The following is a 14744-nucleotide window of genomic DNA, read 5'->3' as shown; positions in this document are numbered from 1 at the left end:
TGCTTTCCTTCTCCAAGGATCAATTTTCCTGCCTCCCGGCAATGGACTCTACTGGGTAACTCCAATTTGCCTTCAGGCTTCATTGAGTACAGTTTTTTGGGTCCTGATAATCTCTCATTCACCCCTTTTCCATTCACTAGCCACACCTGTCAGCACTCATCTGTGACTTAGTGAGTTTCTTAAGAAGTCTGCTTATATTTTGTTTAGTTTTCATGTGATTTTCATCATTTTTTCTAGCTGATCATGGAAAGCATAGTGAAATCTCTGTTACTCCATAGTCACACCTCCAGAAATCCCAGACCAGCATTTTTAAAGTCAGAGTATGCAGAATATGGGTGTCATTTTCACAAGTTTAAACCAGCTTCTATATAACCATTTCCATTATTTTCAATGTTCATATTTAAAACTTCCAGGAATAATGGAGACATGACCTCTGAAATGGGCAAAATAAAAGGTAATGAGAATCCCATGGGAACCTAAAATTCGCTGTTTTTTGGTTTTTTTTTTAAAGCCGATTTTTTATTTTCTTTTTTTAACCAGAGCACTATTCAACTCTGGCTTATGGTGCTGCAGGGGATTGAACCTGGAACTTTGGAGCCTCAGGCATGAGAGTCATGTGCATAATATACTATGTACACTGTATCCGGATTTTCTTTTTTTAATTTTCTATTTTTGGTGTCTATGTAAAGTTCTAGAAAGGAAAAATCTGGTGAGCCCATAAATATTCCAGTCTTAGCTAGTGATGTAATATAGGCTGTCCTCTACAATAATACATATTAGAAATGTCATAATAACAATCATATGTATAATAACTGTTTACAATCATAATGAAAGGTTGGATCATGCATATCTCCAGGCAAATAAATTTGTTTAGAGCAATATAAACTTCTTCACAGCCTGATACCATAAACATATGTACATGTTCAATTATTTAAACATTTAAACATGGGAACTTGGTTTTCAAAAGTCAATTTCAGGGTATAAAATTATTCTTCTCCATTTAAAAAAATATGTTTTTGAGAGACCCACCCAGTAATTCATGTAGCAAGTGTTTCTTTTTCTTTTCTTTTTTTAATATTTATTTATTTATTCCCTTTTGTTGCCCTTGTTGGTTTTTATTGTTGTAGCTATTATTGTTGCTGTTATTGATGTTGTCGTTGCTGGATAGGATAGAGAGAAATGGAGACAGGAGGGGAAGACAGAGAGGGGGAGAGAAAGACAGACTGCAGACCTTCTTCACCGCTTGTGAAGCGACTCCCCTGCAGGTGGGGAACCGGGGGCTAGAACCGGGATCTTTACACCAGTCCTTGCGCTTTGCACCACCTTTGCTTAACCCGCTGCCTGACTCCCAGCAAGTGTTTCTTTAAGTATTTAGTGGGTCCCTGGTATAGTGTCCAATACAGAGACACAGAAATGGAAAAACAAGCATTGTTGGATGACTTATTTATACCAGCTCATACACAAATAATGTTCATTTATATGACATGTTACCTTCGAGGGAAGGGGAAATGTCATCCTTTCAAAGGTGACTTTCTGACTCTGGTTTAGCAGAAGACATAGTGTCACATGCACACAAAAACCTTCACCAATATTCATATACAGAAAACATGGATATGTTTTTGGCTTTTGAGAAAGAAGTATTATCGCTATCAAAATGATAACTACTATTTTCTGAACACCATTAATGGGTCTGTGTTTGATGTTAACTCTAATCTTCAAAGAAGTCCTGAAGGCAGACATGATTTACAGATAATCTTTGTTGAGAAGCCTCTCCCAAGATAAAACCATGATATTCTGAGCAAAGTGGACTTCCACAGCAGTAGCTGCAACCCTTCAAAAGCATGAATTTTAAGTAGCCATTCACTGAATATCTATGTCTTTACAACGTTCCAGACGCTGTACACTCATTGTCTAATCCCAACAGTTCTACAGGACATTTAATAATGTCTCCAGGGCCAGCCACTAGAGAGCTCATGTTACAATGTGCAAGGAACTGGGTTCAAACCTCTCGTCTTCACTTGCAGGGGAGGGATTTTCATGAGTGGTGAAGTAGTGCTGCAAGTATCTGTCTATCTCCCTCCTTAGCTCCCTGTCCTTGATTTCTCTGTCATTATAAAATTAATAATTATAATGACAGATGCTAAAACTGAGGCTCAACTCAACTCACATGTTCAGTGAATGCCACTTAGCAGAGTTATCAATCTTGGGCTGGCGGACTCTCTAACACTTATTCTCTTGGCTAGCTTCTCCCACTCAATCTAAAAACAAGCCTGTTCTTCAAGGTCTTTGTTCATGACTTGCCCTCCGTCTAGGACTTCTTCAGCTTCATCTTCCATTCAGTCTTCAAGGTCAAATACAGACCATCAGTTCTTCAGTTCCCACACAGGCAAAATCTGTAATCACAGAACAAGTTTTTGCTACTAGTCTGGCACTGATCACACACTATTGCATTTTTGTACGTTTTTCTTTCCCGTGGGAGGTTAAGAAGACCTTGACAGCAAAAAGAATGTTTCTTATTTCACTTGGAAGTTCTCAACACACAGCCCACAGCTTAGTACATCATTTGACACAGTAAACTAACTGATAACAGAACTAGTAACTCAAGCCAGCGTGCTGTAAATACAAAGGACCTTTCAGAGTGGCAAAACAGTACTTTGGCCTGTACTTGGGAGTCATCTTTTTTGTTTGCTTTTATTTGCTTGTCTTAAAGATGCTCAGAACTGTGAAATGGTACCATCTCTCTACTTCCTCTATTCAAAGCTCTTCTAACAGAACATTTTATACTCATTTTGCCACATTTGAGATCTTCCTTGGGCGGAGGGTAGATAAGATAATGGTTATGCAAATGGCTCTCAAGCTGAGGCTTCAAAGTCCTAGGTTCAATCCCCCACTCTACCATAAGCCAGAGCCATTTTTTACCATAACAGAAAGGAAGGAAGGAAGGAAGGAAGGAAGGAAGGAAGGAAGGAAGGAAGGAAGGAAGGAAGGAAGGAGAAAAAAAATCTTTCTTTCAGGAGTCCAGTGGTATCACAGGGGGTTAAGCGCACATGGTGCGAAGGATCCTGGTTGGAGCTCCCTGCTTCCCCACTTGCAGTATAGTCACTTCACAAGTGGTGAAGCAGGTCTGCAGGTGTCTTTCTCTCCCCCTCTGTCTTGCCCTCCTCTCTCCATTTCTCTCTGTCCTATCCAACAACAATGACAACAATAACTACAACAATAAAACAACAAAGGCAACAAAAGGGAATAAATAGATAAATATTAAAAAAAAAAATTTTTTTAATTCTTCCTTTCCACACTTAAGTGAAGAAATATGCTGGGAAATGGTGCATGTCTTGACTCTCCAAACAGAACAAATGCATTTCCACTGATTTGTATCTTCAAAATCAATTTTCAATAAATTTTCTTAAAGGAGATACTTTGGTTATTATTTAACTGATTGGAAGATTAAGATACAGAATAAATTTTTTGTCTATTGTCCTGTAGTTTGGAATTTAGTCCCAAAGTATTTACCTTCCAACCTACACTCAAACATAGGGTCACAATTTCAGAAAATAGATTCCAACTATATATATCTAGATATATATATCTACATATATATATATATAGATATAGATATCTAGATATATATCTACATATATATATATATCTACATATATATAATAAGGTTATGTCTTTAAATAACTCCTTTCTGCTTTAGAAATGATATTAACATACAATTACCCTAAAAGCTCACATGCTTACCTAGCTAATAAACAGCTCTTTTTCTTGCTATTGTTTTGAGTTTATACTGAATGGGGATATTCACAGATAATTGGCCATGCTGTCTGATTTTGTGCTGTAGAAACATAACCTGCATGTCCAAATTAGCTCAAGAAATTTCTTATTTCTGAGCTGGTGGGCTAGCTGCCAGCTCTCCAAGACAGAAAAACACACACTCTTACAATGTGAATCACTAGTTACCATAAAGAGCAAGTATGCGTAGGAGCAAGTACACAAACACACACACACACACACACACACACACACACACACACACACACAGAGTCATTTCAAGTACCTGTACATATCCCTTCACCACACATAACGAACCTATTTTATCAACCGAGATTAGGTTGTCTTTTTCTCATCCATCCTGTAAGACATGGTGGCAGTCTGTTTACCAAGAGCACTGCTACATGAGAAGGCGCAAGAAGTGCTGTAAACAGGGGTGCCAAAGAAACAGGGCAGATGACTCAGAACTGATTTTAGAGCACACACTTACTTGTAGGCTGAACTTCGTGCCTGCAGCTGGTTATTTGTCAAGCTTGCTGTAAGAGCATAATCAGTTGACCTTTATCCCTCCAAATAATCTTCAGCTTCTGTACTTGAAATGAGGTCTTCTTAGACAAAGAAGACCTAGTCAATGCTTTTGACATAGGTGTATAAGGAAGACCGTTCCTGAGAAATGTGGATTGAGAGTTTAAACAAGGACAGAAGTGAGCCTGCTATGCTGAAATACAACACAAAACACAAACAGGCAAGGTGACCTGCTCAGACTGAGTGAGCATTTGGGTGGCTCCTATTCAAGTCATAAATGAGTATAGTAGGTATCCATATTCATTCATTTATTTATTTTCATAAATACTCTAGAGTACAGCGACATTATGGTTAGTTGGAAGTTTGCAATCAAGAGGAGGTCAAAAAATATTTCCAAATTTAAAGGCAAAAAACTCCAGATGTGTCAACACACTTCCCTAAAAAAAGTGAATTTCACTTAAAACACAGAATATGAAAAGAAAGCTTGTAAGAATAGTTGATTGATGTGTTTCTCAACTGCCTTGAGACAACACATTTCAAAGCATAGTCATAGTCATCCCTCTCTAGCACTTAGAAATGGCTCTGTTACCAGCATAAGGATCCCGTTTTAAACCCCCAGCTCCCTACCTGTAGGGGAGTCGCTTCACAGGCGGTGAAGCAGGTCTGCAGGTGTCTGTCTTTCTCTCTCCCTCTCTGTCTTCTCCTCCTCTCTCCATTTCTCTCTGTCCTATCCAACAACAAAGACATAAGTAACAACAACAATAATAACTACAACAATAAAACAACAAGGGCAACAAAAATAAATAAATAAATATTTTTTTAAAAAAGAAGAAACGGCTCTGTTGACTAGAAAGGAACACTTGAGTTTAAACGATGTCCACCTCTACAAAATTTTCTGAAGTTCATCATAAATATCTTCCTAATTTTACCCAAACATCCCAAAGTTTTACTCAAACATTTTTAGAAGTTAATTTAATAGAGTAAAACTTCAACTTTCAAATGCCTATTCCTTTAATGTTGGATGAATAGATGTCTATTTTATACTACTCTTAAAGTGATTTTTTTAAGCCTAAGGTTTAAAACCAGAGGTCCTCGATTCAATCCCCAGTACCTACATAGACCAGAGCTGAGCACTGCTCTAATGAAAAATAAATAATGTTATTTTTCAATAAAATGCTTTTGGAAAGAATTTTTCACATATTTCTATAAAGGCCAACACACACACACAGACACACACATTTTTTAAGCCAGAAATAAGCAACTGTCTCTAAATCTAGTGAGAACTATGGTGCTTATCATTGGGAGGGATGGGGCACAGAATCTGGTGGTGAGTACCATCTTGTAAACCACCATTAATCACAAATTAAAAAAAAAAAAGGCTAAAAAGTGTTTTGAGGGGGTCATGGGGGTGGAGTATCTAGTTGAGGGCACATGTTACTGGGGTTCAAGTATCCACTCCCCACCTGCAGGGGGGACCTTCACAAGTGGTAGAGAGAACAGTGCTGCAGTTCTGTTTCACTCCCTCTCAATCCCCCTTCTCTGTCAATGTCTCTATCCAACAAATATTTTTATAAACAAAGATTTTAAAATTTTTTTAAAGTAGATATAGATAGCATAATGCTTATGCAAAAGATTTTCATGAGTAAGACCCTGAAATCCCAGGTTCAATTCCCAGCACCATTAGCCAGAGCAATGCTCTGGCAAAAAAAAAAAAAAAAGGGGGGGGGAGGGTGGTTGGAAAGTGGTACAGTCAATAAAGTACTAGACTTTCAAGTATGAGATCCTAAACCTGATTCACAGCATCATGTGTGTCAGAGTGATGACTGGCTCTTTTTCTCTATATTTCTGTAATAAATAAATCTGGAAGAAAATAGATATCCCCCTTCTTTTTTTTCCCCCTCCTGCTTTGTCTTAAACTCTCACAAAACAAAGGAAACAAAACATAATGGTAGAAGTTGTAGAATAGATACTCAGTGGACTACTACTCTGACATGTTGTTTGGACTAAAATGAATGGAACTGAAGGTGATCAATTATGCTAGGTGAACTAAGTAAAGAAGTCAGAGACAACTAAGAAAAATTAAAGAAAATGAGAGAAAAGAAAAAGGAAGGGAAAGGAAGGGGAAGGGGAAGGGGAGTGGAGGGGAAGGGGAAAGGGAAAGGAAAGGGAAGGGGAAGGGAAGGGAAAGGAAAGAAAGGGTCAATAGCAGTGGTAGAGTTATGTGGGTACTCAGCTCCATCAGTAACCCTGGTGACAACAACACATCTAAACCTAATTACCTTCCCTATATGAAAAGCAAATTCTCTCTTGGGTTAACAATGAACTCAGAATACATTAAATGGATCATAAAGTGATTTCCTAGTGGTGGCTCAGATCCCAGCCCAGACTGCACAATATTGCAGAAGTACCCCCCCCACCCCGTCTTTCTTTTCTGTCTGAAAAGAAAAAGAAAAGTGACCTGGAAAGTTCTGTATCCTCATTCTCACAATTCCCAAAGATAACCACTATAGTTCTCACAGGTCTTACAGTTTGCTTGCTCCTGTTTTCTTGTTTGTTTGTTTTGTTGTTGTTCATGTGTAGCAGTTCTCTAGATCCCACATATGAGTAAATCTATCCAATAGTTGTCTTCCATCTCTTTACTTATTTTGCTAAGTCTCCAGTTGCATCCATTTTGCACAAGACACAATATCATCTTTTCTGATTGCAGAGTGTATTCCATGGAATATATAACCCATAACTCCTTTAGCCAGTCATCTGTTGATGGGCATTGACACTGTTCCTACTTTTGGCTGTTGTAATACAACTATGAACATAGGAGTGAATATTTTCCTTTCAATTAGCCCTTGAGTGTCCACTGGATAAATGCCTAAGAGTGGCATGGCTGGGTCATAAGTTAATTCCATCTGTATTTGTTTACAACTGTCCATACAGTCTTCCAAAGGGTATGTACTAGTTTGCATTCCTGCCAGCACTGTAGCAGAGTTCCTTTTTCTCGACAACCTAGCCAGTATCTGTCATCTCCTGATTTGTTGCTGGAAGCCATTCTCTCAGTTGTGAGATGGAATCTTATTGTAGTTTTAATTTGCATTTCTCTAATGATAAGTGAAATGTAGCCTTTCTTCATGTGTCTGGGAGCCATGTGTATCTTATCTCTTCTTTAGAAAATTGTTGTTTGATTTTTGGTATAGTAGTGATGGCTGTTTATGAAAGCAACGAACATTACCATTTATTACCACAAGGTCCTCAAAATGCAATGGAATTGGGAAGAATAAAGAGTCAGTTTACAAGTATAAACTCCACTCAGTAGCACAGTAATAAATAAAATGAAATTTTGCGAGTAAGACACTTCTAGGCTCTATTTCTATTCTTCTGGAAGATTTTGCACAATACATTGGGCAGTGGTACACTAAGTTGAGTGCACATATTATCATGTCCAGGGACCTGTGTTCAAGTCCCTGGTTCCCATCTGCAGTGGGGGGAAGTTTCACAAGCTGTGAAGCAGTGTTGTATCTCTCTCTCTTCTTTAAGATTTTTATTTCTTTATTAATGAGAAAGATAGCAGGAGAGAGAGAAAGAATCAGGCATCACTCTGATACATGTGCTGCTTGGGACTGAACTAGAGACCCCATGCTTAAGGGTCTAGTGCTCCACCCACTGAACCACCTCTGGGACTACTCCCTCTGTTTCTATTTTCCTCTATACATCTTCCTCCCCTCTCAATTTCTATTTCCAATAAATAAATAAAATGCTAATAAAAGCTACATTAAAAGGGCAAGATTTGGGAGCCAGGTGATGGTGCACCTGGTTAAATGCACATACTACAGTGCACAAGGACCCGGATTCAAGCCCCTGGTCACCACATGCAGGGGGGAAGCTCTTCATAAGTGGTGAAGCAGGGCTGCAGGTGTCTCTCTCTCTCTCACTCTCTATCTATCTGTCTGTCTCCTCCTCCCCTCACAATTTCTTTGTCTCTAACTAATAATAAATACATAAATATTTTTTTAAAAAAGCATTAAAAGGGAGTTGGGCAGTAGCACAGCAGGTTTAGCGCAGGTGATGTGAAGCACAAGCACCAGTTAAGGATCCCAGTTCTAGTCCCCGGCTCCCCACCTGCAGGGGAGTCACTTCACAGGCGGTGAAGCAGGTCTGCAGGTGTCTCTCTCCCCCTCTCTGTCTTCCCCTCCTCTCTCCATTTCTCTCTGTCCTATCTAACAATGACAACTTCAACAACAACAATAACTATAATAACAATAAAAAAACAAGGGCAACAAAAGGGAAAAGTAAGCATAGGCGTAAGGATCCTGGTTCAAGCTCCCCACCTGGTGGGTGTCGCTTCATGGGCGGTGAAGTAGGTCTGCAAGTGCCTTTCTCTCCCTCTCTGTCTTCCCCTGCTCTCTCCATTTCTCTCTGCCCTATCCAACAATGACAACAATAATTACTACAACAATAAAACAACAAGGCAATAAAAGGGAATAAATAAATAAATATATTTAAAAAAATTTTTTAAAAACATTAAAAAGATATCTGACAGGATTGTATTTAATACAGAATATTTTATTTTCAAATACAATATGCTTTAAATTTTAACAAATAGATAGGTCAATGTAATATAATAACTGTTTCAAAAGTTAAAATATTTAAACTAGTTAACTACACTGCCTAATTGGTTAATAATCTGGTTATTCAATAATAGAGATATTTCTAGTTTATAATAGACCTCAGCCAGAGCCAAGATAGCCAAATAGAGAGGACCTGTCTTTCCAATGCAGTAGCAAGGATAGCAAAGTCACAATGAAATATGGAAAAACATGTATAGAAACTGACTTTCCAGAAACTGAGTGGTGGCACACCTGCTTGAACAGATACATTCCCATGAGCAAGGACTCAGGTTCAAGCCCCTAGTCCCCACCTGCAGAAGGAAAGCTTTACAAGTGATGAAGAAAGTCTGCAGGAGCTCTTGCCGACGCTCCACTCTGGTGTTCAGAAGCAGAAAAGGTTACTGCGTGAGGCGGCCATTTTCTCTACCTCCACGTGGCCCAACCTGCTTCTCTAACACCCAACTCTGAGGTGCCAGCGCGAATAAAGATTTGTGTTTCCTCTTCGCTCTGGACCCTCTCTCTTCTCTGTGGCCCGCGCACTACAACAGAAGGGGAAGAGAGAGGGGGGAAAGTGATGTCTGCAGCACTACTTCACAACTCACTAAGTTTCCTCCCTGCAGATTTGGATGAAACTTCGGTTTGTTCCCTGGAAAGGGGGTTCAAACTGAACAAGTGTGTGGTCCCGTGCAGTCACCATTGAAGAAAAAAGTTAGGATGGCCGCACTCTTGTTCAGAAAGCAATTTTGCCTCCTGCAGAAGTTAAAGCACGCAAGCCACACACACCCCCTCTTTTTTCCCCCCATTCCTGATGAACTGTGGCAAGACAGACGCTGGAGGTCTGAATAAATACTGCACGGGGCAGGTTTCTGGGAATTCGGCAGAGGAAAGTGGTAGGCGTGAAATACGAGTCCCGAGCGAGGCCCGTGGCCTGGGGAAGATCTCACTAGATTTCCTGCGAGCAACTTCTAGAGAAAGACTCGGGGAGAGAGCCAAAGGCGGAGAGGAACTCATTTAAATTCTCTGTTCCTGGCCTTTCTGCAGGATTCTGCAGTAGACTTCTAGCTAGAGGGACCACAGGGGCGTGCCTGTTCAACTGTTGGCCCCGCCTCTTAGTAGTAAAAGCCATTGAGAACAGACATGGCTGGGAGCGGGTCCAGTGAGAGTCTGCAAGCCCTGGGGCGCTGCCCTTTTAAGGAGCCCTGACACCCGCTTAAGTCCCAGGGCCGAGAGCAACAGCAAGGACCGAGGTGCAGCCGTCATGTCTCTACAGGCTGACTTCGACAAGATTTCAGCAGAAGTGAGAAAGCTGAAAGCAAGGCCAGATGATGAAGAGCTTAAAGAACTCTATGGACTCTACAAACAGTCCATCATTGGAGACATCAACATTGGTACCCCATAGTGTTATGAATAACAATATACTTTGAACATTGTGTGCATAGACTGGAAAAAAGTAAACTTGACAGTTTTATCTTCTTTTGGCAGGTTGTCCAGTCTTGTTAGATATGAAAGGCAAAATTAAATGGGAAGCATGGAACCTCAAAAAAGGTTTCTGATTCTTCAACCAGTTCAGTGTGTTTTCTTAATTCTCCAGTATGTCAGTCTATGAAATTCTCTGTCTCTTTCTAGGGTTGTCGAAAGAAGATGCCATGAGTGCCTACATTTCTAAGGCAAAAGAGCTGATAGAAAAATATGGAATTTAGAATTCAGCAGATGAGAAAGTTCTCCTTTTGAAGCCTCCATCATGTTACTATGATCTAACACTTAGGGGAGCAGTGCACCAAAACACTTTCAGTATCATGAATCTTTCTGCTACTCATCTAAATTGTAATCATGAATTAAAGACATGCCATATTTAATGAATACATTTTAAAATTTTAAAGACTAAAAAAAAAAAGAAAGAAAGTCTGCAGGAGCCTCTCTCTTTCTCTCTCCTCTTTTCAGTTTCTCTATCTCTACTCAAAACAAATAGATCAAATGTTAAAAAGACAACTCCATAAAAAAAAGAAATGGATTTTCCACAGCAAAAGAAAAAACAAAAACAAACAAACAAAAAATCGCATCTATGCAGCATACCACAGAAAAATTCCCTCTCTCAAAAAGATAAAATCTGGGGGCCAGGTAGTAATGCACTGAGTTGAGCACATATATAGCCATGTTCATGTACCTGGGTTCAAGCTCCTGGTCGCCATCTGCAGCAGGGAAGCTTCACAAGTGGTAAAGCAGAGCTATAGACCTCTCTCTCTCTCTCTCTCTCTCTCTCCCTCCTTCTCTATGTCTCCCATTCCCTCTCAACTTATCTCTGTCTCTACTTAAAATAAATAAGTAAATAAAGAAGATAAAACCTCTTAGAAGAAGGAGGAGGAGGAGGAGGAAGAGGAATAGGAGAAGGAGAAGAAGGAAAAGAAGATAAAACCTCCCTGAAACACTTCCCACCCCCATGTGGCATTAAACCACACGTCAATATTGATAGATAACATGAGGCACAGGTCTTTGGTCTGGGCATCTGGATTCAAGGGTGCCAAAAACCTAGCATCTTAATCCTACACCTAAAACTCGGTAATGACACCAAATAAGACATTAAAAACATAATGGGGGAGATGGGGAGGTAGGCAGCTCTCCATAACCATGAAGGAAAGCTTGCTAGAGCTTTCCTGGATAAAACCATATTAAATTTAAATTTCCATAGTAACAGGTGGGGGTGGGGATGAATCCCTGGCTCATGGCCTTCCAGAATCTGTCCTGTCAGGCCACGATTGTATGCATAGTTGTCCCTAACCTAGACTGAAACCCATGTCAGACCTGAACCACTGCCTGCAGAACCCAGGCACTATTGAACACTCAAGTCCGTGAGTTTCTGCTTACCATCCCGGTTCAATCATAGACTCCCCCACCCCACTCTACCCCACCTCACGCCAAGATCCTCATGGAGCATCAAACACACAAAGAGGAAATCAACTGCATTATAGGGCAAAGACAGCAACTTGAAGGAAACCCCAAATTCCACATAGCTATATGTAAACTTCCTAAATAGGACATGGGAAATGTGGTTCTAAGAATGTTGGTCAAAAAAGAGAAGTTCAGTTCAGTCAAAAAGAGAGAACATCAACAAAGTCAGAGAAGATATGAGAAAAGTCTAAATATAAATCAGGGTCCACCAGCAGAAAGAAGTTAAGGATCAAAGTAGTGAGCTGGAGGACAAGACAGAAAAAACCATGAAAGAAAAAGGAAGCAAAACAAATGAAGATGCTATGACACTTGTGGAACAACATCAAGAGGGAACATTCTCATCATAGTGGTGCCAATAAAAGAAGAGAGTAAAGAGGGCAGAAGTATTATTTTAAAAAATAGTAGCCAAGAATTTCCCCCAAATTGAAGAAGAAAACAGACACTCAGATCTAGGAAGATCTAAGAGTTCCCATCAAAATAAAGCCAAACCCAAGCACACCAAGACGCCTGATGATTAAAATGGAAAGATAAAAAGAGAATTTATTTATTTATTTTTCTTTTCTTCTTTTGCCACCAGTGTTATCACTGGGGTTTGGTGCCTGCCTGATGAGTCTACTGCTCCCAGTAGCCTTTTTTTCTCTTGATATAAAGTGTGAGATAGAACGTAGGGGGTAGGGCAAGAGGTAGATAGCACAATGGTTATGCAAAGAGACTCTCTTGCCTGAGGCTCCAGAAGTCCCAGGTTCAAAGGACCACACCACCATCAGCCAGAGCTGAGCAGGACTCTGGTTAAGGAAAGAAAAAAAGTAGAAGACACATAGTAGGAGTACATAGCATAATGGTTATGTAAACAGATTCTCATACCTGAGGCTCTGAACTCCCAAATTCAATCCCCCATACTACCATAAGCCATAGCAGATCAGTGTTCTGGTAAAAAAAAAAAAAAAAAAAATGTGTGAAATAGAGAGGGAGAGAAACCAAGAAGTGCCGGGGCTGAGAGAGAGACAACCAGGGACTCATGGCTGAGCTGGGAAGCAGTATCTCTTTATTGATGAGCGAGGATGAGGTTCAACAATCTAATCTCTTCTAATCACAATACAATTCTGTCCTGCATCTCTCCTGAGGCGGAAGAGTCAGGTCCAAAAAGGATGTATGTAAGATAGGGAGCAGGGAGAAAGAAAAAGCGTGAACCAGTGAGGATTCTGGAGGCAGGGGGCTGCTCAGTCAACAGTGGCTATGCAAATAGAATACAGTGTTAAGCGGGGGGGGGGGGGGGGGGGGGGAATCAAACCAATGAAACAGAAGGGGTCTTAGAAGCAGAATCCAGAAGCATACCAACAAAGAAGAGATATCTGCAACCTGAGGTATTATTCCATCAATCACTCAGAAAACTTCTCTCCTAGAGATGGGGCCCAGGTGCTTGAAACTGGATCCTCACGGATGGTAGTAAGTGCACTTTACTGAGTGTATCTGTAGAGGTTAAAGAAAAGCCCCGAATATTGAAAACAGCCTTTAACCCAAAACCAACTGTTCCCTGTTCTGTGTAAATATTTCCACCTGCACCCACCCTGTGATAACTGTAAAAAGGTGGGATGAGAAATGATTGGGGTCAAAGACTCTCTCCTTGTGTAGAAGGGTGTTGGCGGCCCAAGCTTAAGCTTGCTAATAAAGGAAGGCTCTTGCTATTGCATATGATTCTGGTCTTCTTTGTGTGAGATCGGGACTCGAACCTCTGGGCATAACAGTACCATCACGCACCCTATAACCCAGCTCATAAAGAAAGATCCAAAAGGCCGAGAAACACATGAAAAAATGCTTGAAGTCTCTGATTGTCAGAGAAATGCAAATCAAGACAACAATGAGATACCACTTCACTCCTGTGAGAATGTCATACATCAGAAAAGGTAACAGCAGCAAATGCTGGAGAGGGTGTGGGGTCAAAGGAACCCTCCTGCACTGCTGGTGGGAATGTCAATTGGTCCAACCTCTGTGGAGAACAGTCTGGAGAACTCTCAGAAGGCTAGAAATGGACCTACCCTATGACCCTGCAATTCCCCTCCTGGGGATATATCCTACACATCCATCCAACAAGATCTGTGTACACATATGTTCTTGGCAGCACAATTTGTAATAGCCAAAACCTGGAAGCCACCCAGGTGTCCAACAACAGATGAATGGCTGAGCAAGTTGTGGTCTATATACACAATGGAATATTACTCAGCTGTAAAAAATGGTGACTTCACTGTTTTCAGCCGATCTTGGATGGACCTTGAAAAAACCATGTTGAGTGAAATAAGTCAGAAACAGAAGGATGAATATGGATGATCTCACTCTCCGGCCGAAGTTGAAAAACAGGGTTAGAAAAGAAAACACAAGTCGAACCTGAAATGGAATTGGAGTATTACACCAAAGTAAAAGACTCTGGGGTGGGTGGGTGGGTGGGGAGAATACAGGTCCATGAAAGATGATGAATGACATAGTGGGGGTTGTATTGTTAAATGGGAATCTGGGGAATGTTATGCATATACAAACTTGTATTTACTGTTGAATGTAAAGCATTAATTCCCCAATAAAGAAATAAATTATTAAAAAAAAAAAAAGAAAAAAGAAATTGCAAAAGTAACAAGGGAAAAAGCAAAGAGTCAGATATGTGATAACTTCCATATGACTATCAGTTGATTTCTCAACAGAAACTTGGAAGGTCAGAAAGTACTGGCAGGCAGGATATATTCAGTTTCAGATGAAAACAACTTCCACCAGCATGTACTCCATCCAGCTAGGTTCACATTTAGGTTTTAAGGAGTGATGAAGAGTTTCCCAGGCAAACAACAGTTAAATGAGTTCACTACTACCAAACCTGTCCTACAAGAAATACTAAAGGGATTTATATAAAAAGAAAACACA

The 14744-nt window shown here is 40.2% G+C and overlaps 1 protein-coding gene across 1 annotated transcript; it reads left to right on the top strand.

The window, feature by feature from the left end:
- The first annotated feature begins 10143 nt into the window (after positions 1-10143).
- On the top strand, positions 10144-11168 carry LOC103118520 (acyl-CoA-binding domain-containing protein 7-like). The gene is made up of 3 exons (XM_007528746.3): positions 10144-10282; positions 10377-10439; positions 10521-11168. Exons 1-3 carry the CDS (start codon positions 10153-10155, stop codon positions 10592-10594), a joined length of 267 nt encoding a protein of 88 aa, XP_007528808.1. The 5' UTR covers positions 10144-10152; the 3' UTR covers positions 10595-11168.
- Positions 11169-14744: the final 3576 nt, after the last annotated feature.

The sequence above is a fragment of the Erinaceus europaeus genome, chromosome 10 (assembly GCF_950295315.1).
Source record: "Erinaceus europaeus chromosome 10, mEriEur2.1, whole genome shotgun sequence".
Lineage (NCBI taxonomy): Eukaryota > Metazoa > Chordata > Mammalia > Eulipotyphla > Erinaceidae > Erinaceus > Erinaceus europaeus.
This window is presented reverse-complemented; position numbering and strand designations above follow the sequence as displayed.